The sequence below is a fragment of the Lupinus angustifolius genome, chromosome LG06 (genome assembly GCF_001865875.1).
Source record: "Lupinus angustifolius cultivar Tanjil chromosome LG06, LupAngTanjil_v1.0, whole genome shotgun sequence".
In the NCBI taxonomy this organism is placed as follows: domain Eukaryota; kingdom Viridiplantae; phylum Streptophyta; class Magnoliopsida; order Fabales; family Fabaceae; genus Lupinus; species Lupinus angustifolius.
Genome location: NC_032014.1, coordinates 29,470,206 through 29,488,875, shown reverse-complemented (window position 1 = coordinate 29,488,875; position 18,670 = coordinate 29,470,206). Strand labels below are relative to the sequence as shown.

The 18,670-nt window shown below is 34.8% G+C and overlaps 6 protein-coding genes across 6 annotated transcripts; all 6 read right to left on the bottom strand.

Moving 5' to 3' along the window:
• Positions 697 to 1,899, bottom strand: LOC109350776 (transcription termination factor MTERF6, chloroplastic/mitochondrial-like). Its single transcript, XM_019592076.1, has 2 exons — positions 1,271 to 1,899; positions 697 to 1,173 (listed from the first exon to the last, which is right to left on the bottom strand). Exons 1-2 carry the CDS (start codon positions 1,465 to 1,467, stop codon positions 849 to 851), a joined length of 522 nt encoding a protein of 173 aa, XP_019447621.1. The 5' UTR covers positions 1,468 to 1,899; the 3' UTR covers positions 697 to 848.
• LOC109350774 (transcription termination factor MTERF2, chloroplastic) lies at positions 2,699 to 6,419 on the bottom strand. The gene is made up of 6 exons (XM_019592073.1): positions 5,555 to 6,419; positions 5,173 to 5,415; positions 4,969 to 5,082; positions 4,289 to 4,471; positions 3,273 to 3,490; positions 2,699 to 3,175 (listed from the first exon to the last, which is right to left on the bottom strand). The coding sequence occupies exons 1-6, from the start codon at positions 6,251 to 6,253 to the stop codon at positions 2,851 to 2,853; spliced, it is 1,782 nt and encodes a 593-aa protein (XP_019447618.1). The 5' UTR covers positions 6,254 to 6,419; the 3' UTR covers positions 2,699 to 2,850.
• On the bottom strand, positions 7,105 to 8,565 carry LOC109350775. The gene is made up of 4 exons (XM_019592075.1): positions 8,337 to 8,565; positions 8,062 to 8,247; positions 7,805 to 7,955; positions 7,105 to 7,705 (listed from the first exon to the last, which is right to left on the bottom strand). Exons 1-4 carry the CDS (start codon positions 8,388 to 8,390, stop codon positions 7,206 to 7,208), a joined length of 891 nt encoding a protein of 296 aa, XP_019447620.1. The 5' UTR covers positions 8,391 to 8,565; the 3' UTR covers positions 7,105 to 7,205.
• Positions 8,711 to 11,799, bottom strand: LOC109350773 (U-box domain-containing protein 35-like). Its single transcript, XM_019592072.1, has 8 exons — positions 11,421 to 11,799; positions 11,226 to 11,347; positions 10,921 to 11,135; positions 10,764 to 10,815; positions 10,405 to 10,672; positions 10,194 to 10,298; positions 9,683 to 10,111; positions 8,711 to 9,600 (listed from the first exon to the last, which is right to left on the bottom strand). The coding sequence occupies exons 1-8, from the start codon at positions 11,745 to 11,747 to the stop codon at positions 8,824 to 8,826; spliced, it is 2,295 nt and encodes a 764-aa protein (XP_019447617.1). The 5' UTR covers positions 11,748 to 11,799; the 3' UTR covers positions 8,711 to 8,823.
• LOC109350772 (pollen receptor-like kinase 4) lies at positions 13,775 to 16,413 on the bottom strand. Its single transcript, XM_019592071.1, has 2 exons — positions 15,255 to 16,413; positions 13,775 to 15,136 (listed from the first exon to the last, which is right to left on the bottom strand). Exons 1-2 carry the CDS (start codon positions 15,964 to 15,966, stop codon positions 13,785 to 13,787), a joined length of 2,064 nt encoding a protein of 687 aa, XP_019447616.1. The 5' UTR covers positions 15,967 to 16,413; the 3' UTR covers positions 13,775 to 13,784.
• On the bottom strand, positions 17,037 to 17,941 carry LOC109350771. The gene is made up of 3 exons (XM_019592070.1): positions 17,491 to 17,941; positions 17,356 to 17,400; positions 17,037 to 17,237 (listed from the first exon to the last, which is right to left on the bottom strand). The coding sequence occupies exons 1-3, from the start codon at positions 17,868 to 17,870 to the stop codon at positions 17,180 to 17,182; spliced, it is 483 nt and encodes a 160-aa protein (XP_019447615.1). The 5' UTR covers positions 17,871 to 17,941; the 3' UTR covers positions 17,037 to 17,179.

Genomic DNA, 18,670 nt, shown 5'->3' with positions numbered 1-18,670 from the left:
CGTGAACTATTTTTTCAGTTTAAATCTGTGTCACTCCTCACTTCGAATGACCATTAACATATACATATATGTTTATATATGTACATATATATGAAGAGAGATGAGACTTTTTAAATTTTCTCTTCCAACAATAATTATCATATATGAAAAGCAACTAAGGTAAGCAAACTCTGACAACAAAGGTGAAAATAAAAATAAATTGCATTACAGGGATATAGATGGTAGTGGAGTTATGGGGTTTAAGTAAGAGGGTAAGAGTAGGTTATGAGGTTGAGAGGGACCAAGAGGGAAGAGTATGGGATTTTTGAAAATATTTGGGGTCCAAAAAGTGTCACTCATAGATTACCTAGACCCCATTCTGATGATTTGTTAGATGAGTTTTGAATTTTTTAAAAATCAAAATATATTTTCTATATTATAATTTCAGCCTAGTTCTATAATATTTTAGTTTTAAGTTATCATGGAACTTATTATTTGTTAGGAGTTATCACTACTATCAATAGAGATAGTAATCAAGTTCAATTTGGCCTATCTCGGACTTGATTAGGGTGGACCAAAAAAAATTAGAAGTCACTCCAAGTAAACATGTTTGCTTAAGTTCGATAGCCAACAAATTATTTAACATGATTTTTTTGTTTGTGGCTTGGGAGGTTTGACAATGAATTTTAGAGTTATGTGAATTTTTTGTTTGCTTAAGTATCTAAGTGTTTCATTTGACCCCACTGTTTTTTTTTCTTCTTCAAAACGCTGAAGTGTTCTTACTGAAATTACTACACGGGACATGATATATTCTGTTATATTATTGGTTGAATTTCTACATGGGAAATGAAACAAAATATGTATGATATTTACAACCCATCATGAGAAGCCAGATGACACATAAATTCAGCAGCAAATTCTTCATCATTTTTTCCCAGCATATCCTTTAAGCTGCACTTAATATTTCTTTCTTTGAGCACCCAATACCTTGGCTTTATCTTCTTTTCTAATGAATAGCTAAAATACCTAGGGTACCCCACCACATCTCTTACTGGCCTCCCCATTGAGTTAACTAGGAATTCTATTTTTGGCCTCAGAACCTCTTCTATACTGTACCCGAGGAGAGGAGAAAATGTGCGTACCATAAATGCAATGTCTTTCTCTGAAAGCCCTAACTTCATAAGGTACATAATCCTACAAAACATGACAAGGTACCAAGGTCACGTACTTAAATATTACGATACTGCAACAATGGTAACTAGAAAATAAAAATGATGAGTCAGAACAATACCGATGTGGTAAAGTGTTATCAGTGTCATAAACGAGTAACTCTGGATACTTCCTAATAACCCTAGCAAGGTAAGTTTCAGAAACACCAATCCCACAAAGGAACTCAATTTTCCTCTGCAGAGTTTTATCAATGCTAGTGGCAAAAATCTCAGGGCAACGAGCAAGAATTCTCCCAATATTTTCTCCATCGAACCCCATATTTTCAAAGAACAGAACAATCTGAAGATAACAACAATCAAGGGCTTATTATATAAACAAATGAAGAGCCTGATTAATCTTTAAACCAGAAAGAGCCTCATAGAACTTCAGAATAGAAAAAGTATTCACAACACTCACTATCCTTCTCTAAAAACAGCCATGCTAAAATAAATAGTGGAATAGTGGATATATATCATACAACAATAATAAAGTCTTAGTCCTACTAGGTGGAGTTGACTACAAGGATTAAATTATGCTAATCATAAATCATTTACATTGGCAGAGCATTGATCTCTAAATTTTTCCTAATTATTGTCTATGATTTTTCTTGGTCTCTATTTGCCTCTAGAAATTGGACTAACCTCTATTTGGTATACTCTCATTATTGGGACTTCTAATTGTTTCCTTCAAACATGCTCAAACCACCTAAGACATGACTCTATCATCTTTTCAACAATAGGGGCTTTTAAAGGGAATCAAACATGTACCACTTGAACTAACGTCCGTTGGTAGTTGAGTTTTAAATTGAGTTAAACGTGAACTATTTTTTCAGTTTAAATCTGTGTCACTCCTCACTTCGAATGACCATTAACATATACATATATGTTTATATATGTACATATATATGAAGAGAGATGAGACTTTTTAAATTTTCTCTTCCAACAATAATTATCATATATGAAAAGCAACTAAGGTAAGCAAACTCTGACAACAAAGGTGAAAATAAAAATAAATTGCATTACAGGGATATAGATGGTAGTGGAGTTATGGGGTTTAAGTAAGAGGGTAAGAGTAGGTTATGAGGTTGAGAGGGACCAAGAGGGAAGAGTATGGGATTTTTGAAAATATTTGGGGTCCAAAAAGTGTCACTCATAGATTACCTAGACCCCATTCTGATGATTTGTTAGATGAGTTTTGAATTTTTTAAAAATCAAAATATATTTTCTATATTATAATTTCAGCCTAGTTCTATAATATTTTAGTTTTAAGTTATCATGGAACTTATTATTTGTTAGGAGTTATCACTACTATCAATAGAGATAGTAATCAAGTTCAATTTGGCCTATCTCGGACTTGATTAGGGTGGACCAAAAAAAATTAGAAGTCACTCCAAGTAAACATGTTTGCTTAAGTTCGATAGCCAACAAATTATTTAACATGATTTTTTTGTTTGTGGCTTGGGAGGTTTGACAATGAATTTTAGAGTTATGTGAATTTTTTGTTTGCTTAAGTATCTAAGTGTTTCATTTGACCCCACTGTTTTTTTTTCTTCTTCAAAACGCTGAAGTGTTCTTACTGAAATTACTACACGGGACATGATATATTCTGTTATATTATTGGTTGAATTTCTACATGGGAAATGAAACAAAATATGTATGATATTTACAACCCATCATGAGAAGCCAGATGACACATAAATTCAGCAGCAAATTCTTCATCATTTTTTCCCAGCATATCCTTTAAGCTGCACTTAATATTTCTTTCTTTGAGCACCCAATACCTTGGCTTTATCTTCTTTTCTAATGAATAGCTAAAATACCTAGGGTACCCCACCACATCTCTTACTGGCCTCCCCATTGAGTTAACTAGGAATTCTATTTTTGGCCTCAGAACCTCTTCTATACTGTACCCGAGGAGAGGAGAAAATGTGCGTACCATAAATGCAATGTCTTTCTCTGAAAGCCCTAACTTCATAAGGTACATAATCCTACAAAACATGACAAGGTACCAAGGTCACGTACTTAAATATTACGATACTGCAACAATGGTAACTAGAAAATAAAAATGATGAGTCAGAACAATACCGATGTGGTAAAGTGTTATCAGTGTCATAAACGAGTAACTCTGGATACTTCCTAATAACCCTAGCAAGGTAAGTTTCAGAAACACCAATCCCACAAAGGAACTCAATTTTCCTCTGCAGAGTTTTATCAATGCTAGTGGCAAAAATCTCAGGGCAACGAGCAAGAATTCTCCCAATATTTTCTCCATCGAACCCCATATTTTCAAAGAACAGAACAATCTGAAGATAACAACAATCAAGGGCTTATTATATAAACAAATGAAGAGCCTGATTAATCTTTAAACCAGAAAGAGCCTCATAGAACTTCAGAATAGAAAAAGTATTCACAACACTCACTATCCTTCTCTAAAAACAGCCATGCTAAAATAAATAGTGGAATAGTGGATATATATCATACAACAATAATAAAGTCTTAGTCCTACTAGGTGGAGTTGACTACAAGGATTAAATTATGCTAATCATAAATCATTTACATTGGCAGAGCATTGATCTCTAAATTTTTCCTAATTATTGTCTATGATTTTTCTTGGTCTCTATTTGCCTCTAGAAATTGGACTAACCTCTATTTGGTATACTCTCATTATTGGGACTTCTAATTGTTTCCTTCAAACATGCTCAAACCACCTAAGACATGACTCTATCATCTTTTCAACAATAGGGGCTACCCCAATTCTCTCTCTAATGCATTCATTCTTAATCCTATCTCGTCCGTTATGTCCACTCATTCAACACAATATTCTCATATTTACTACATTAAATTTATTCTCTTGTTGATACTTTACTGCCCAAGAACTATGAGTCTTGTAGTTGGGTGGTAAAGTTTTCCCTTAGGCTTGAGTAAAACCTTTCTATTATATATGATACTTAAAACACTTCATCATTTCATCCACCCCACTTGAATCACATGGTTTAAATCTCCCTTAGTTTATCCATCATGTTATATAATTGACCCAATATTAAAGGATAGATGAATACGTGGATATATATTATACACTAGATAAAGGGATATATAAATACCTTTAGGAAGTCTTTCAGATTCAGTAGCAGTAGCTGAGGACTTTTAGTAATAACCCGATCCAACCTTTTGCTTATAACTCCTAGTTCGGCAAACTGATCTACCATCAACTTCAGCTTGCTAGTTGAACAAGCCAATAAATGAGGTTGGCTTTGGATTGCACGGTCGAGCAATGTCTTGGGGATCTATAATGAAGCATTCTATTATTAGTTCAGTGCTTCCATAAATCATTCTTCTGGGCAAACTAATGAAATATATCTTCCCGACTTATCCTACCCACCCAGAATACAAGTACCACAAACTGTGCTGCCTAATTTAAATTTATAAAGAACACTTCCTGGCCATAAATTTGGCATTACAAAAGCATATGTTATGGTGGCAGTGATAAGCAAAAGGTTATGACCATGCTTTGTGACAGTCTAGAAAGGATATCAGATTTCTGAAATGCATTGAGTTAATTCTATTTCAAGTTGGCATCTTATACATAAGACTGCTTCATTTCACTATAGAATGTGTTAATGTAAAAAACATAAGCATAAATATGGCAAGACAGCAATTCAAATTGGTATGCTTGGTTTGCTTTTCAATGATCATAACTTTGCTTACATGAATACAGCTACAAAAGCATACAACACCTGAACATCATATTGAAACAAGCATTCATGAGCCAACAGAGCCATACATTTTCAGTATGAAAAAAGGCAAGGACCTCCTCATAGTTCTCTTGAATGCTTGTCGATAGAACCCAAGGATAATTTAGCAGTAACCTGATATAATCACCATCCACCAAATCAATCTACAAAGGAATATATTAGTAATTTGTTAGTCTAAGGTAAGAAGTGCCATTAAGAACACTCATAACATTTAATTCTAAGTCCCAAAGTACCTCCTTCAGGGCTAGGACTCTATTTTTGAGGACTCGGAGATTCCAAAGCAGAATGGGAGGAAAACACAGTATCATATATGAGATGTGAACTCTAGGGATTCCAATATTCTCAAGAAATTCCACGGTATGCATCATGTGGTCATCTACTGATAACAAAAGTAGACGAGGAAATGATTCAATTAAATAATTGAAAGCTGAATCTTTGGAAGATAACATTTTCAGACCACCACGTCTTGCTTCAACCTATGGCAAAGAAAAAGCACAATAACATTTGAATTTGAAAACTTAGAGTAGAAAGCAGGGATACATAAAGTTAATATAAAAAACACAAATCTTAAATTATAATTGAAGTGAAGCAAGAGGATAGGGTATAGACAAGGACCTTTGCAAAGAAGGACAAAGTGTGTTGGAGATCATCATCAATTGAAATGGATAAATAGAGCATCATACGGCGAATGTTTTTGATAAGGAAATCTTGATTATGATGAGAATGAGAATTGAAAAAGAGTAGCTTCATAGAAGTAACCTTATGAATGAGAGATGGTAGCGTCTCAGCAGATAGATACCGTGCAACATTCATGGATGAAGAGAGAGTGAAGCCTAAACTTTCTAGATATGCAACTTTCCCCTTGTCACCTTTCTGAGTAGCGATATGAATAATTTTATCTTTGAGGTTTTGTTCTTCTTCTTCTTCTTCTTCTTGTTGGATAATGGATGATAACTGATCCAAATCCCTAACCCCATCCATCAACATGTTTAAATAAGAAGGCGACTTTGACGCGATGGATATCGAATCTTCCTCTGACACTCCCAATTCCTGAAGAAATGTTGAAACGGCTTTTCGAGCTTCCTGCACTTCCAATTCAGAGGAACCGTCACAACGACAACAGTGACCGTTTCGTCGTCTTCTTCTTCTTCTTCTTGTTTCATAATAATGGAATTGAAATTGAAATTGGGGGTTGTGTTTGAATATGAGGAAGGAGTTGTTACTGTTGTTGTGATGTGGAAAAGGAGGAAGTGGGAGGAAGGGAATTGTAGTGTGAATTTGAAGAAACTTAGTGAACATGGTTATGGTGTTCATGTTCACATTAATTAAGTAAACTGCAAAAACTCTTTCTTTGGCTCTAAAGATTCTTTCAAATCCTAAAACCCTAAACACTAAAACTAAAACCCAGCAAGCGGGAAACCTTACCCATCCACACACCACTCCACTCAAAACTCCCAATTCTGGCACTAATACATGTTTAACTGATAATTGAATTCAAGTTTTTTTTAGGAAAAAAAAATGTATGTCCTAAATATACTCAAGTTTTATACATTGTTATTGTATCATTTATATTATAGTTTCCAATTCTAATAGTTTTCACCTTCAAATATATGAATTTATCATGCTATCATTATGTCATTTATATATAATTTTTGCAGTGCATTATTATTATTATGCTCTTCATATATGCAAAACTTAACCCAAAAGGAATTTAGTTAAATGATCCATGCTAATTGAGAGTGAGCATGGTGAGGCAAATGCTATAAAAATTCACATTACCTTTAGAAAAAGTTAATTCTTGTTATCCGCATATGATCAGTACTCTTTAATTTGAGGTCCATTTATTTATATTTAAAAGTTAGATTGATCAATATTCAAGTCAATAAGTCCAACTAACTTCTCTCTCATTCTCCCCTTTCAAACTCATCTTTCCTTCTGCATTCTGCTCATTTCATTTTAAATCATATAGGTTTAAGTTTTTTAAAGTATTACTTATGATTGAGGTTTTTTTGTGAGTATTTTATTTTATTGGTTATCTTCTCATGTAGTGTTAATATCAAATTACTAACTCGCGCGCTTGAATCTCTGGTCATTTTGAAAGCTTTTGCTGTAGGGTTGAAGTGATCAACCATGGGTTGAAGGAGCAGGAGTTTCATTTTAAATCATTTATGATGTAGAAAGTAGTTTGATAGATGAAATTAGGAGTAAAATGGCAGAATTGAAAAAGGAGCAGGAGTTATTAAGCTTTAATATAAGTACAACGATGTTAAGCCCAAGTTCCCTTGAGAAGAGGAGCAGTAGGTCCTACAGAGTCTCCAAATGAATGGAGGAGATCAGAGGAAGATGAATCCGTGAGAAGCTCCAAACCCAAGTCATGTTCAATATGATCGGAAGCGGATATGAGTAACAACTCGCATCCTTCATAGTTGAGAAAATCAGGCGGGTCAGGTGCGGCAAACTTGAGATGCCCCAACTGGCCTTGCAAGTGTGCTGGGAACACTGCCTTCCTTTTCTTCATGAGACCTTCTGATCCTTTTTCAGGGTTCTTTATTTGAATAATGAATGACCCCTCTGGTTTAATGTTGAGTGATTCCTGTGGTTCCCTCTTCTCATTTTCACCACTTGGGAACTCTAGTTTGTATATCAAATGCGTGTGTTGCGTTCTTTTCCCTCCTCTTTCATGCCTCACAATGCGGTATATCCCTTCTCCCACTGCCCTAGCTTCACTAGTATGTCTGTGCCCTCTTGTTGAGGTTTCATACTCCTCTGCATTGCATTGCATTCAACCAATTTAACAAACAGGTAGTGTACAATATCATTTTAAATAACGTATGTAATGGTTAGGTAAAAATTAAGGAGTTTCACGTCTTTTAAGTGCAGACTTGACATGATCAGCACGTGTGGTGACCATCTCCACAAAACCCCAGTATGGTGTGCTTTTCTGTGCTGGATCAGGAAGCCGTTTCCGTCCCATTACTATCAACCGAAACAATGATTCCTCTTCAATGTTTACTTTCTATATACGCATTTGAAACAAAAAAAATAAGATATAATTAATCTTATATTATTAATAATAGACTAATCCCTTGATTCAATCCTAATTTAACAAAACATAATTAGACCTGGCTGCCATGTCCACCACATCCTTTGTTGGCATCATCATCATGATCATGATGTTGTTTCTCTTCAACCGCCCTTTCACCAGACTCTGGCCTCATAATAATGTACAGACGCTGAACATCATCATCGCTATGAGCTTCTTCCTTCCCAACTTTAGGTCTGTAAAAGAAATATATCTCCCCTCTTTCCTGTTCTCAATTCACATTAATTATATATAACCAGAGAGAGAGAGAGAGATTACTAGTGTTTAATAACTGCAATAGAGAGAATTACGAACCTGGATTTGGAGATAGGGTTGTGGTCGGGTCTTATTCTCCTTTCCTTCTCCCATTAATTGAATTCTTTCTTCTTCTTCTCTTTCTGAAACTCACATACACACCTCATTCTCCATTTTATGCATTTATATGGAAAGGAAGTTGAGATTTGAGAGAGAACGAGAAACCTCCCCATTCTTGCCAACGAAGACACGTCACTCTCAGAGGCACCTTATATACATGCCACGTTCTTTCATCCTCACCGAGTCACCGTACTTCTCACTCTTTACACATTGCTTCCTTCCTTATTATACATTATATTATGTATTATATAATACAGATAATAATTGTTATTTTATCCTAAATAAAAAGATGAAAATATAATCTTTAAGCGGCTAATCTCATTACAAATTAATTTTTACATTATATGATACGATAGTACCAAACTAAAAATTGTCTTATAGGCATTGCATGCTTTACATTCTCTATCATCATATATTTACACGATACTCAAACCTGTTGTATGGAAGGTTGAGTGTTGTTGGGGGAAGATGCAGTAGCAGTACTACTAATAATACAACTAAGTGGTCCTCCTAAAAACCTTTGTTCAGCAAAGTCTCTGAATTTATTGAGGTGAGGCAATATTTGTTTGCAAAGGTCTGGCCGATCTTTTCGCCTGAGTTCAGCACATTTGAGTGCCATCTTTGCATGGCACAATGCTTGTTCAAAAGGCCATTCAGTGACAGATGGGTCTAACATTTCAGCAAATGTTCCCTTCTCAATAGACTGTTGAACATGGTGAGCCAATCCCATTGGAGGTCTTCCTGTCAGCAATTGTAGAAAAATGATCCCAAGAGAATACACATCAGATTTCACTCCAAGCATTCCTGTTTGTTGATACTCTGGATCAATGTAACAGAAAGTTCCAGCTGCTGATGTCATGCACAATTGTGTTACATTTTCAGCCACAGCAGGGACTAGCCTTGCCAATCCAACATCGCTGATCTTACTTACGTAGTTCTGGTCTAGCAAAATGTTCCCTGGTTTCAGATCACGGTGCACTAATGCTTCAGGTTTTGTCTCATGGAGGAAGAGTAGTCCTGTCCCTATCTCTGCAGCAATTCGAACCCTCACTTGCCAAGGTAAAACACCATTCTTCTTTTTTCGAAACAGACAATCGTCCAAGCTTCCATTAGCCATATATTCATAAACCAGTATGCCATACTCTGGACATGCTCCTAGAAGAAGCACCATATTGGGATGACGTATGCAGCTCAGTATGTTAATCTGCAATCATACATATATACATGTAAGCAGATAATAAAGTTATTATATTACTAATGATAATCGACGTAGTGGCTGAGATCACCTCTTGCTGAAACTGTGATTTTCCTTGAGCAGCATCTGGACGTAGAACCTTGACAGCGACTGGAGTGTGATCAAGGTAACATTTATAAACAGGGCCATAACCTCCTTCACCAATTTTCTGAGATTCAGAAAATAAGTTGGTTGCTTCTTCAATCTCCTCAATTGTGTATTTCCTATACTTCACATCACTTTGGGTTACATTGTCCAATAGCTTTCTCAATTCCTCTGCTTCTTTAAGAGCTTTAACTTCAATACTTTCTCTTCTATGTGATTCAACCTCAGCAATTTGCTTAAGCGCTTCTGTCGTTTCCAACGCTGCCTTACTTCTTGCTTTCTCCTTCTCCGCCATTACCAGCGCAGCTTCCTGTGCCAATTGTGTCTCTTCTATCCTTATTTCTTCCTCCATTCTCCAGTGGTTCAGTTCCATTAGCTGAAATTAAAAAACAAACAAAAGTGTATTGCAGTAGTAAGTAGTACTAATTGAAATAACATAATTAATTTTATGAGTTTACCTTGTGTTGCGCAGTGAGTGCTTCCCTGCATGCCGTACTGTACATTTCCATGGTTTGCTTTAATTCGAGCTTCAACCTTCTCATATCAGCTTCTACTGCTTCATCCTACAAGTTTTAGCAAAAGGAAGTGCATAGGTTTCAGTTGTCTGCCTGCACTTGGGCTAAGAAATATGTACAAAAAAGTTGTGCTCATTCACTCTCACTCACTCACCATGTTCTGAGATGAATTTGAAAATGACGTAGCAGTGCTATCCGATGACATTGGGTCATTGAACTTAAGTCCCAAACGGGAAGATCCAAAGCTACGATCAGAACTAGTAGAAGCTCGTGAAGTTCGAGCAGAGTCAATGAAGTCATAAACAGATGATGTTCTTCCACTGCTTGGCCTGTCAGAGCTTACAAATGATATGTCTGTATCTGATTCTCCGAAATCCACCTCAGACAATGCACTAATGTCTCCTCTTCTTTCAAATGCTGGTCTGCCAAATTACGATGATAAACATGCTTAATGATAACTGTGAAACTGTGATTATATTATAAGATTGGTTTATATTGAAGCCTTATACTTACTGAAGTGGTTCATCCTGCCAGCTGTGAGGTTTGATTGATATCCTGTCTCTCTCTGCATCAGCATTTGATTTATGTGGTCGAAACTAACATGATTAATTTGTGAGCAAACCAGAAGAAGAAAATAAAATGTATATTTGGATGACATAAACAAATGAACCTCTCAAATTGGAACGTCTAGAGGGTATGATCTGAGGTTGATTTCCTTCATTGTCTTTATTTAGATTCTGTATATGCTTCAGCAGTGGGGAGGCATGTGGGGCTGGACGAGAAGCACTCCTAACTGTGGAGATTTTCCCCTTTGAGATAACATATACAGTACAAAAATCTGGTGTCCCCTTTGTTATGCTACTAGCTGTATTTGATGACTTGAATCTTTACAACAAACAATATATATATATATCAGAATAATGATTCTCCTATAAAATAGTTATGATGAATGCAACAGCAAGCTTAATAAGTTACCTAATGAATCCATGCCTGGATGATGCACCAACCACCAAGTTCTCAATAGCGCCATAAGAGACATATTCTGTTATTGCTTTCACAACATCAGTGTCTTCAAGTAGGACATCAAGGCATTGTATCTAATATGTTAATTAGCACCAATAAGCAATAATATTATTGAAATGAATGGATATAAATGAATGGAAAGCATACATCTTTGCGTGTACAATAGCAATGGAAGGTAAGAAAGAGGTCCTTGGTAGAGTTATCGAGTTGGTGTCTATAGGGAGATGCAACAGAATTGCTGATATTACAACCCAAGGCGTTGCTACTGCTACCTGTTGAAGATGAAGAAGTGGTGTTATGCAAAACGTGAATCAGAATAATAGTTTGGCCTCTTGAAAGAAGACTATCAGCAGCCCATTTAAGAGCATAATGGCTTCCCTTATCTTTATCTACAGCCACTGCAACCAATCCATGACCTTTTCCTCCCTTTCTTATTCCCTCTGGATTATTATTATTATTATTATGAAGCCACATTTGTTGCTATCTTATCATCTCATTCTTATTCTTTTGCACAAACACACTAAACATCATCTTGACATATCATATATTGAAAACATTTTTAGATAATTATCCCTAAAATATGGCCAATCAACCAAACTTTTCTTTTCTTGACATATCATATATAAATTAATGGATACCAACAAATGGGTGCCAATAATAGTGTACTTGTATTTGTTTAATATGAGAGAGTGATGTGAGATAATCTAGTTCGTCCATCATTTTCTTTTATTTTTTCCTTTTCATTCTCTTTTACCTTTCCTGGCTACTCCATTGCTCCATCAATCATGTAGATGGTGTTTATGTCAAACTGTCCATATATGTTTCTTTTTGTTGATAAAGAAAAGTGGGTGTAATGAAATCAAAATAAATGCCACTCTCTCACATTGGTATATATATACTTAATCTTTAGTTTGCACCAGGACATTCTATAATCTCCTTATAAAGTATGCCTCACTCTTTCACCACAAGTAGTATAAATAACATTCTTATCCTAACAAGGTAAGTCTGCATACACCAAGTATGTGATGCATTTTGATGGATTAATTAATGCATAAGCAATCCTGCATAGCCATGTATATGACAGAATTTGTACCAATTGTTCTAACACATTTAAATTATTGGTTTAAAAAAGTTTTATAATTAATACTTTCATCTCTCACCATATAATAATTTCTTGCATTACCTATATTATATCCTCCATTTCCTTCCCAATCCTCCATTTCCTTCCCAATCCTCCCAATACTATTTGATTCCAAGTAATACTCAAAGAGGAAGAAAGGGGTGATTCAAAATAATTGAGGGGGTTAGAAAGCAAAAATTAAAATTCCTTATTTGGTTCAATATCTTGGAGTGAAAGGAAGGAAAAATTAAAATATTAAATTGATATGGACGGATTAGTGGTGAAGAAAGTAGAAAGGAGAAAAGAAATGTTAGATAATGAAAAAAATACTCATTACTTATCTTATTTTCTTACCTATACCACTAGTACTAGCATTTTAGGCAAAGAGTAGTGACAATTGCTTTAAATTATAATATTTAATTTAAAATAAATGTATGATGTTATAAGAAATTTTATCATTTATTTACATTATAATTATTAATTAATTAATTAATTAGTAACAAAACATTTCTTTATATTTTGTTTATTATAAGGATATTTTTATCATTCAACAATTTATTTTTATTTCTTTTTTTCTCTTTCTCTTGTACCAAACAATATCAACAATTGTTGATCTAGTGGTATAAGATCTTACTAGATTTTCAGATGACCAAAATTTCAATAATTCGACTTATGTGCGTGATATGTGTTGGGAATGACAAACACACCCTCAAAGAGATTAATTCATTACCCAAAAGGTGATGAGTTACATTTTTGTAGTACAAAAAATACCAAACAATAAAAAATATACTATATCATACATTTTCTTTTTTATTATTTCTCTCTCCATTCATCCATACATAAGGGATGGGAAAGTGCACAAAAAAACAAAAGGAAAAAATATATGATGTAATACTTTTACCCTTGTAATATGATATAATAATTTTATTCTTAAATAGAAAAACAAAATCAAGAGAGGATCTTGATTGAAATTGAATATATTTGTCATAAAGAAAGGTGCCCTTATAAACTAGTATAGGACATCAAAATATCCACTAAATACTATGATCTTAATTAGATGTCTCAACTCATTTTTTTTGAATAAAATATTACTAATTATTCTAATTTCAATCCACTTTACTTTTAAGTTTGAATATAAATTTGGAAGGATAACAGAATAGGTTAATAATTTCGTGTGAATGAAAAAAAGTGATTGGGTAGCTAAGGGATAAATATATTTAGGACTGAAATGTTAATTAAATAACATGCATATATTTATGTTGATGGGGAAAGTCAGGTACAATTGATCATCTTCATGAAGATTGAAGACATGTATGTATATATGTATGTGGTAAAGGAATGAAAAAAAGGTGTAGATGTGAATGATGACACTCACACTCACACACTCACACTCACACTGCTCTATAAGAATCCATTTCCGTGGTGATGAGAGAAGAAGAGTATTGATCTCCAATGATATCAGTTTCATCACCCACTTTCAATTCTTCAATCTGCTCAACAGCTTCCTTAATATCAAACCTTCTCTCAACATTCTCCTCACAACAACTCAATCCAATCTTTAAGAGTTTGAGCAATTCAGCTTTATTATTACCTATTCCACCCATCTCTACATCAAACAACTCAGTGGTGCGCTTCTCAGTAATCATGTTATTCACCCAACTGGCTATGTCAGAATCAGGATTATGCCTGTGTGTGAGATAGTTCTCTGGGAATTTGCCAATCAAGATCTCAAGTATTATAATTCCTAAACTCCACACGTCTGTTTTCTTTGTAATGCGTCCAAGTTGAGCATACTCAGGTGATTTGTATGGCATGATGACTTGTTGAGCATGGTCAAGGTTGATGACAGGACTGAAGCCATAATCAGTGAGTAGAGGCTCTAAGTTTTCATCTAAGAGAACATTGGAAGATTTAAGATGACCATGAGGCACAATTAAGCTTGGGAGTGCATTGTATAGGTAATCCAAACCTCGAGCTATACCTTTCACTATTTTCAACCGGGTTGGCCAATCAAGTCCAGGCTTTTGATAGTTATGATTGCCATGAAGATGGGTAGCCAAACAACCGTTGTGAACATACGAAGAAATCAACAGCTTCTCTTCTTTCCTATAATAATAAGCAAGGAGAGGTAGAATATTTTGATGATTCAGGTTTCCTAGCCTTCTCATGTGCTCATGGAATTCCTCTCTTCCTACATTGTTCATTTGTTTGTACCTCTTCACAACCACTGCTTGTCCATCCATAATCACTGCCTTGTATGATGACCCAAATCCAGCACTCCCTAGAATCTCTGCTGAGGCTCTTAGCAAATCTTGTAGATCAAACATTTGCCCTTCATGCCTTAGGAATGTCAACTTCCCACCTTGTTCCCCCCTCTTCGTATGACCGTGACCATGACCATGACCATGACCATGACCATGTCTATGATGATCATCATGATGGTGTTCTGCTAGGCTCTTGGTTTTCACATAAACGGGAGGATGATTATTATCATACTTGTTAGAGGGCTGCACCCCTGCTTGGAATGATGATTCCTCAGATGGGTTATTAGAATAATTATTGGAGCTTAAACGAGGCCATATAACCAACACTATAACCAGCAGGGCTACTATCAATCCTACAATTATTACAATTATAAGTAAAATTTTCACAATGCGCATATTTCCAGCTGCTGAACTCTCTGATGTTGGGGCTTCACCTTTGCAAGGATTCTTTAGAGGCGCTCCACATAGACGTGAGTTGCCTGCATTCATTCATTAATAACATTATAACAAAATATTATATTTTCTTTATACAATCATAAGAGTATTTCATAAGAATTGGAATGATAAAAATACATATACACCACGCATGTAGCTAACCTGTAAAGGATGAGGCGTCGAAAGAGGTCAGATTGGTGGGGATGGAACCCTCAAAATCATTATTAGAGAGGTTGAGAGTCCTCAATTTTTTTTGTGGAAAATCAGGGATTTGACCTTGAAACTTGTTTGAATTGAGGGCAAGGATGAGGAGATTAGGCAAAGTAGCAAGGGAGGATGGGATTTTACCGGTGAACTCATTATTTGACAGATAAACTTTTCTCAATTTTTGCAAAGTGGAAAATGCATCATTAGGTATCTCTCCTGAGAAATGATTATATGACAAAAAGAGTGCCTTCAAGTTAGTGAGCATCTTAATGTTAGGCAATGAGCCCACAAAGGTATTGTTCATTAGGCTAAGTGTCCTCAAGGCTGGCATTGACCCCAATGACTCCACATCGATGTTCCCTGTTAGACCCATGTTCTCAAGCCGTAACCCCCAAACTCTGTCATTCATACATAACAATCCAACCCAGTTAGGGACGTTGCCAGAGCAAGGTGGCTTTGAGTTTATTGTTGGATCCCAACTGCTCAGGGATACCACATTCTTCAATGAATTCTTGAACTTCAATAGTGCCTCTCTATCAGAGACATATTCACAAGAACATGGTATTGACAGCAATAATACCAAAACAAAAAAGTAGACATTATGGTGAGAATAAATAGATGTTGGTGGTGCGCGCACAAGCATAGCAGAGCGCGCGCCCATTGGCATTCACAATTGCAGCAATCAAAGGACAAAACACCACCACCACAACATCATCATCATCAAGGATAATAAGGATAATAATAATTCTCTAATAACAAGGTATTTGTGGGTTTCGGCCACACCTCATTCTTTTCTTTTTTTCCTTATTATTATTGTTATCAAGTTGATGCACCACCATCTCTTCTAATCATTAGTAATATGTTGGTACCAAAGGCCAATTAAGGCCAAGGGTGATGGTACTGGGTGCGTTAGAAGGAGCCAAATAAAGAAAGAAAGAAAGAAAGAGGTCGGTGATGGATGAAAGAAGAAAAGATTATTGATAACAAGAAATAACAAAATAAAAGAATCAACGGATAATTTTTTGTTTGCATGTAGTAACAGTTTGATTTTGGGTGGTGTCACAAGTTCAGCTATTTTCCAGGAGTGCTATCCGGACTTCCATTAATTTTCACACCCAAAATCATACCATACACAATCCAACTCATTCTGGAGTTGTGTTCACACGATTCCACGTTATTTATTTAATTATCAGACAGAATTATTTATGGTTATCATAATTAATGAGCTATACTTTCAAAAAATAGATTATCCCATCAGATATAGACAATTAATTGTATGGGATAATCTATTTTTAGGTAAAGGACAATGTTACATATGTTTAAGTTTTTGAAAGATTTATCTATAACAAAGAAAAGTATGCAACGACAGGTATGATACACTGTCATTGATATAACATCTCAAGTGCACTTTTCTGGCTCTGATCTCACACTCATCATTGTGCTTATTGAAATAACTTATTGATGTACTTGTGAAGCATATCACCTTTAATGGTGGATGATGCTAGCTGCTTCTATGGCAAAAAGTTACTTTCATTAAAACCTTGTTGCAGACTACTCTTAATTCAAGTCAAGTCGCAGATATAGAAAACTGACAGTACTCTTAATCCAACCAAACATGGTCAACTCTTAATTTGCAAAGTTGTCTTTGTATGTAACTTAACATGACTTCACTTTGCTTAGGTTTATGAGTTGGTTTCATTTTCACCAAATTACCAAAATTCATAATGCCAAAAGAAGAATAAAATTGTGTTCATACAATATCACCAAAATACATAACGTGGTACAAAAATTTCACCAATTTGAAGAGTTCATCCTCTTTATAACTATTAATTAAAATAATTATAAATTATAAATCAGTACTTGCGGTAACCAAAAAAAATTTAAGTTCCATCTTCAACATCGCTGATCAAATTACATATATCTGAACACTCCACCAAACTGCACAAATAAAGTATATGGAAAGATGGCATGAGTTGAAGAAGTGACTCTGTTAATCTTAATTATTCATTGTTGTTATTAATCACACTTGATTTGTTCCATAGTTGAGGTAAATTACCAGTATTGACGCGTTCGAAACCCTTGCTTGAAAACAACGAGAGGTCTGAAAAATTGAAGAGAAGAATATTGATTTAGATAAAGCAATAATATTGATTTAGATAGAAGATGAAGATAATAGTATATATGTATGTACCTTGTGAGATTAAGAGGGCCTTCTCCTTCATCACCTCGGATACAAGTGGTTAAACACTTAACAGTGCATGATTCTGCTTTCCTTGACTTTGGTCTCTGTATTTTAGGTTTCTTGCATGAAGAAGAGTCTTTAGTAGTACACTCACCAGACAGTGTTTGAGGTATATTAGACAGAGTCTCCTCCAATTCAGTTCCACTTGTTATCACAGAAGTAGCTGCAAGGAAACCAGTAAGTGCTAAATTGAAAGAAAAACAATTACTTTTCACACTTTTACTCTTCCTGCAACTTATCGAGCTCCACTTGCTGCTTCTATTCTCAACATTACTAGGCATCCACCAGGATCCACACTTGACCGATATAGTCCACCCACAATTTAGCATTATATCTTCCTCTGCTTTTTTTTATTTACGACACCCAGCCTTATCATCTTTTGCTTTTCTATACCCTCCATTTTTCGTCTTCCATCAAAAATATATAATTTATAATTTTACTTCATTTTATTATTTAATAAATTAATACATAATCATAAGACATTCATAATGCTAGCTAGTATCAAAAGGTCTTGTAGGCAATCTAATACATAATTTGTGTTGAGTTTTTATAACAAATTTACTAACCAAACTTTGAAATCTCATACTATTTTGATATTATTTCTTATAAGTAGTTTGTAAGTTTTTGATTTGGTCAATAAGCTACTAAAATTGTTCTGTAATTAAATTGAAGTGAATTTGTAATTTAAAAAATGAGCTTATAATGTTTTAAAACTACTATAAGATGGTCTAACAATTTTATTATGTTTTAAAATATTTTTCAACGTTTATTTTTCATGCAAAATATAAATAGGAATATGAGGTTTTTCAAAAAATCTTGAATAAAATGACTCGTCATTATTGTTTTTTTGGTTTAACAGGGTCTTACAAAAGAATATGACCATATCCTTCGAGGGTAGGAGACGCACTTGTACTAGAAATCTTGTGAAAATTGGGTTAGATTCGCAAATAGGAATATAAGGTTTTTCACTTATTCTGATGATGATATTTTGAAAGTTTGAGCTTTAAAGTAATTCACAAAACTTTTTTGCCATAATCAAGATCATTAAAAACCTCTGATATGACAAAGCTCACTTAAGAACAAGTTTCCATCATTTCTTACCTAGTTACAAGAGAAGAGATCTTTAGAG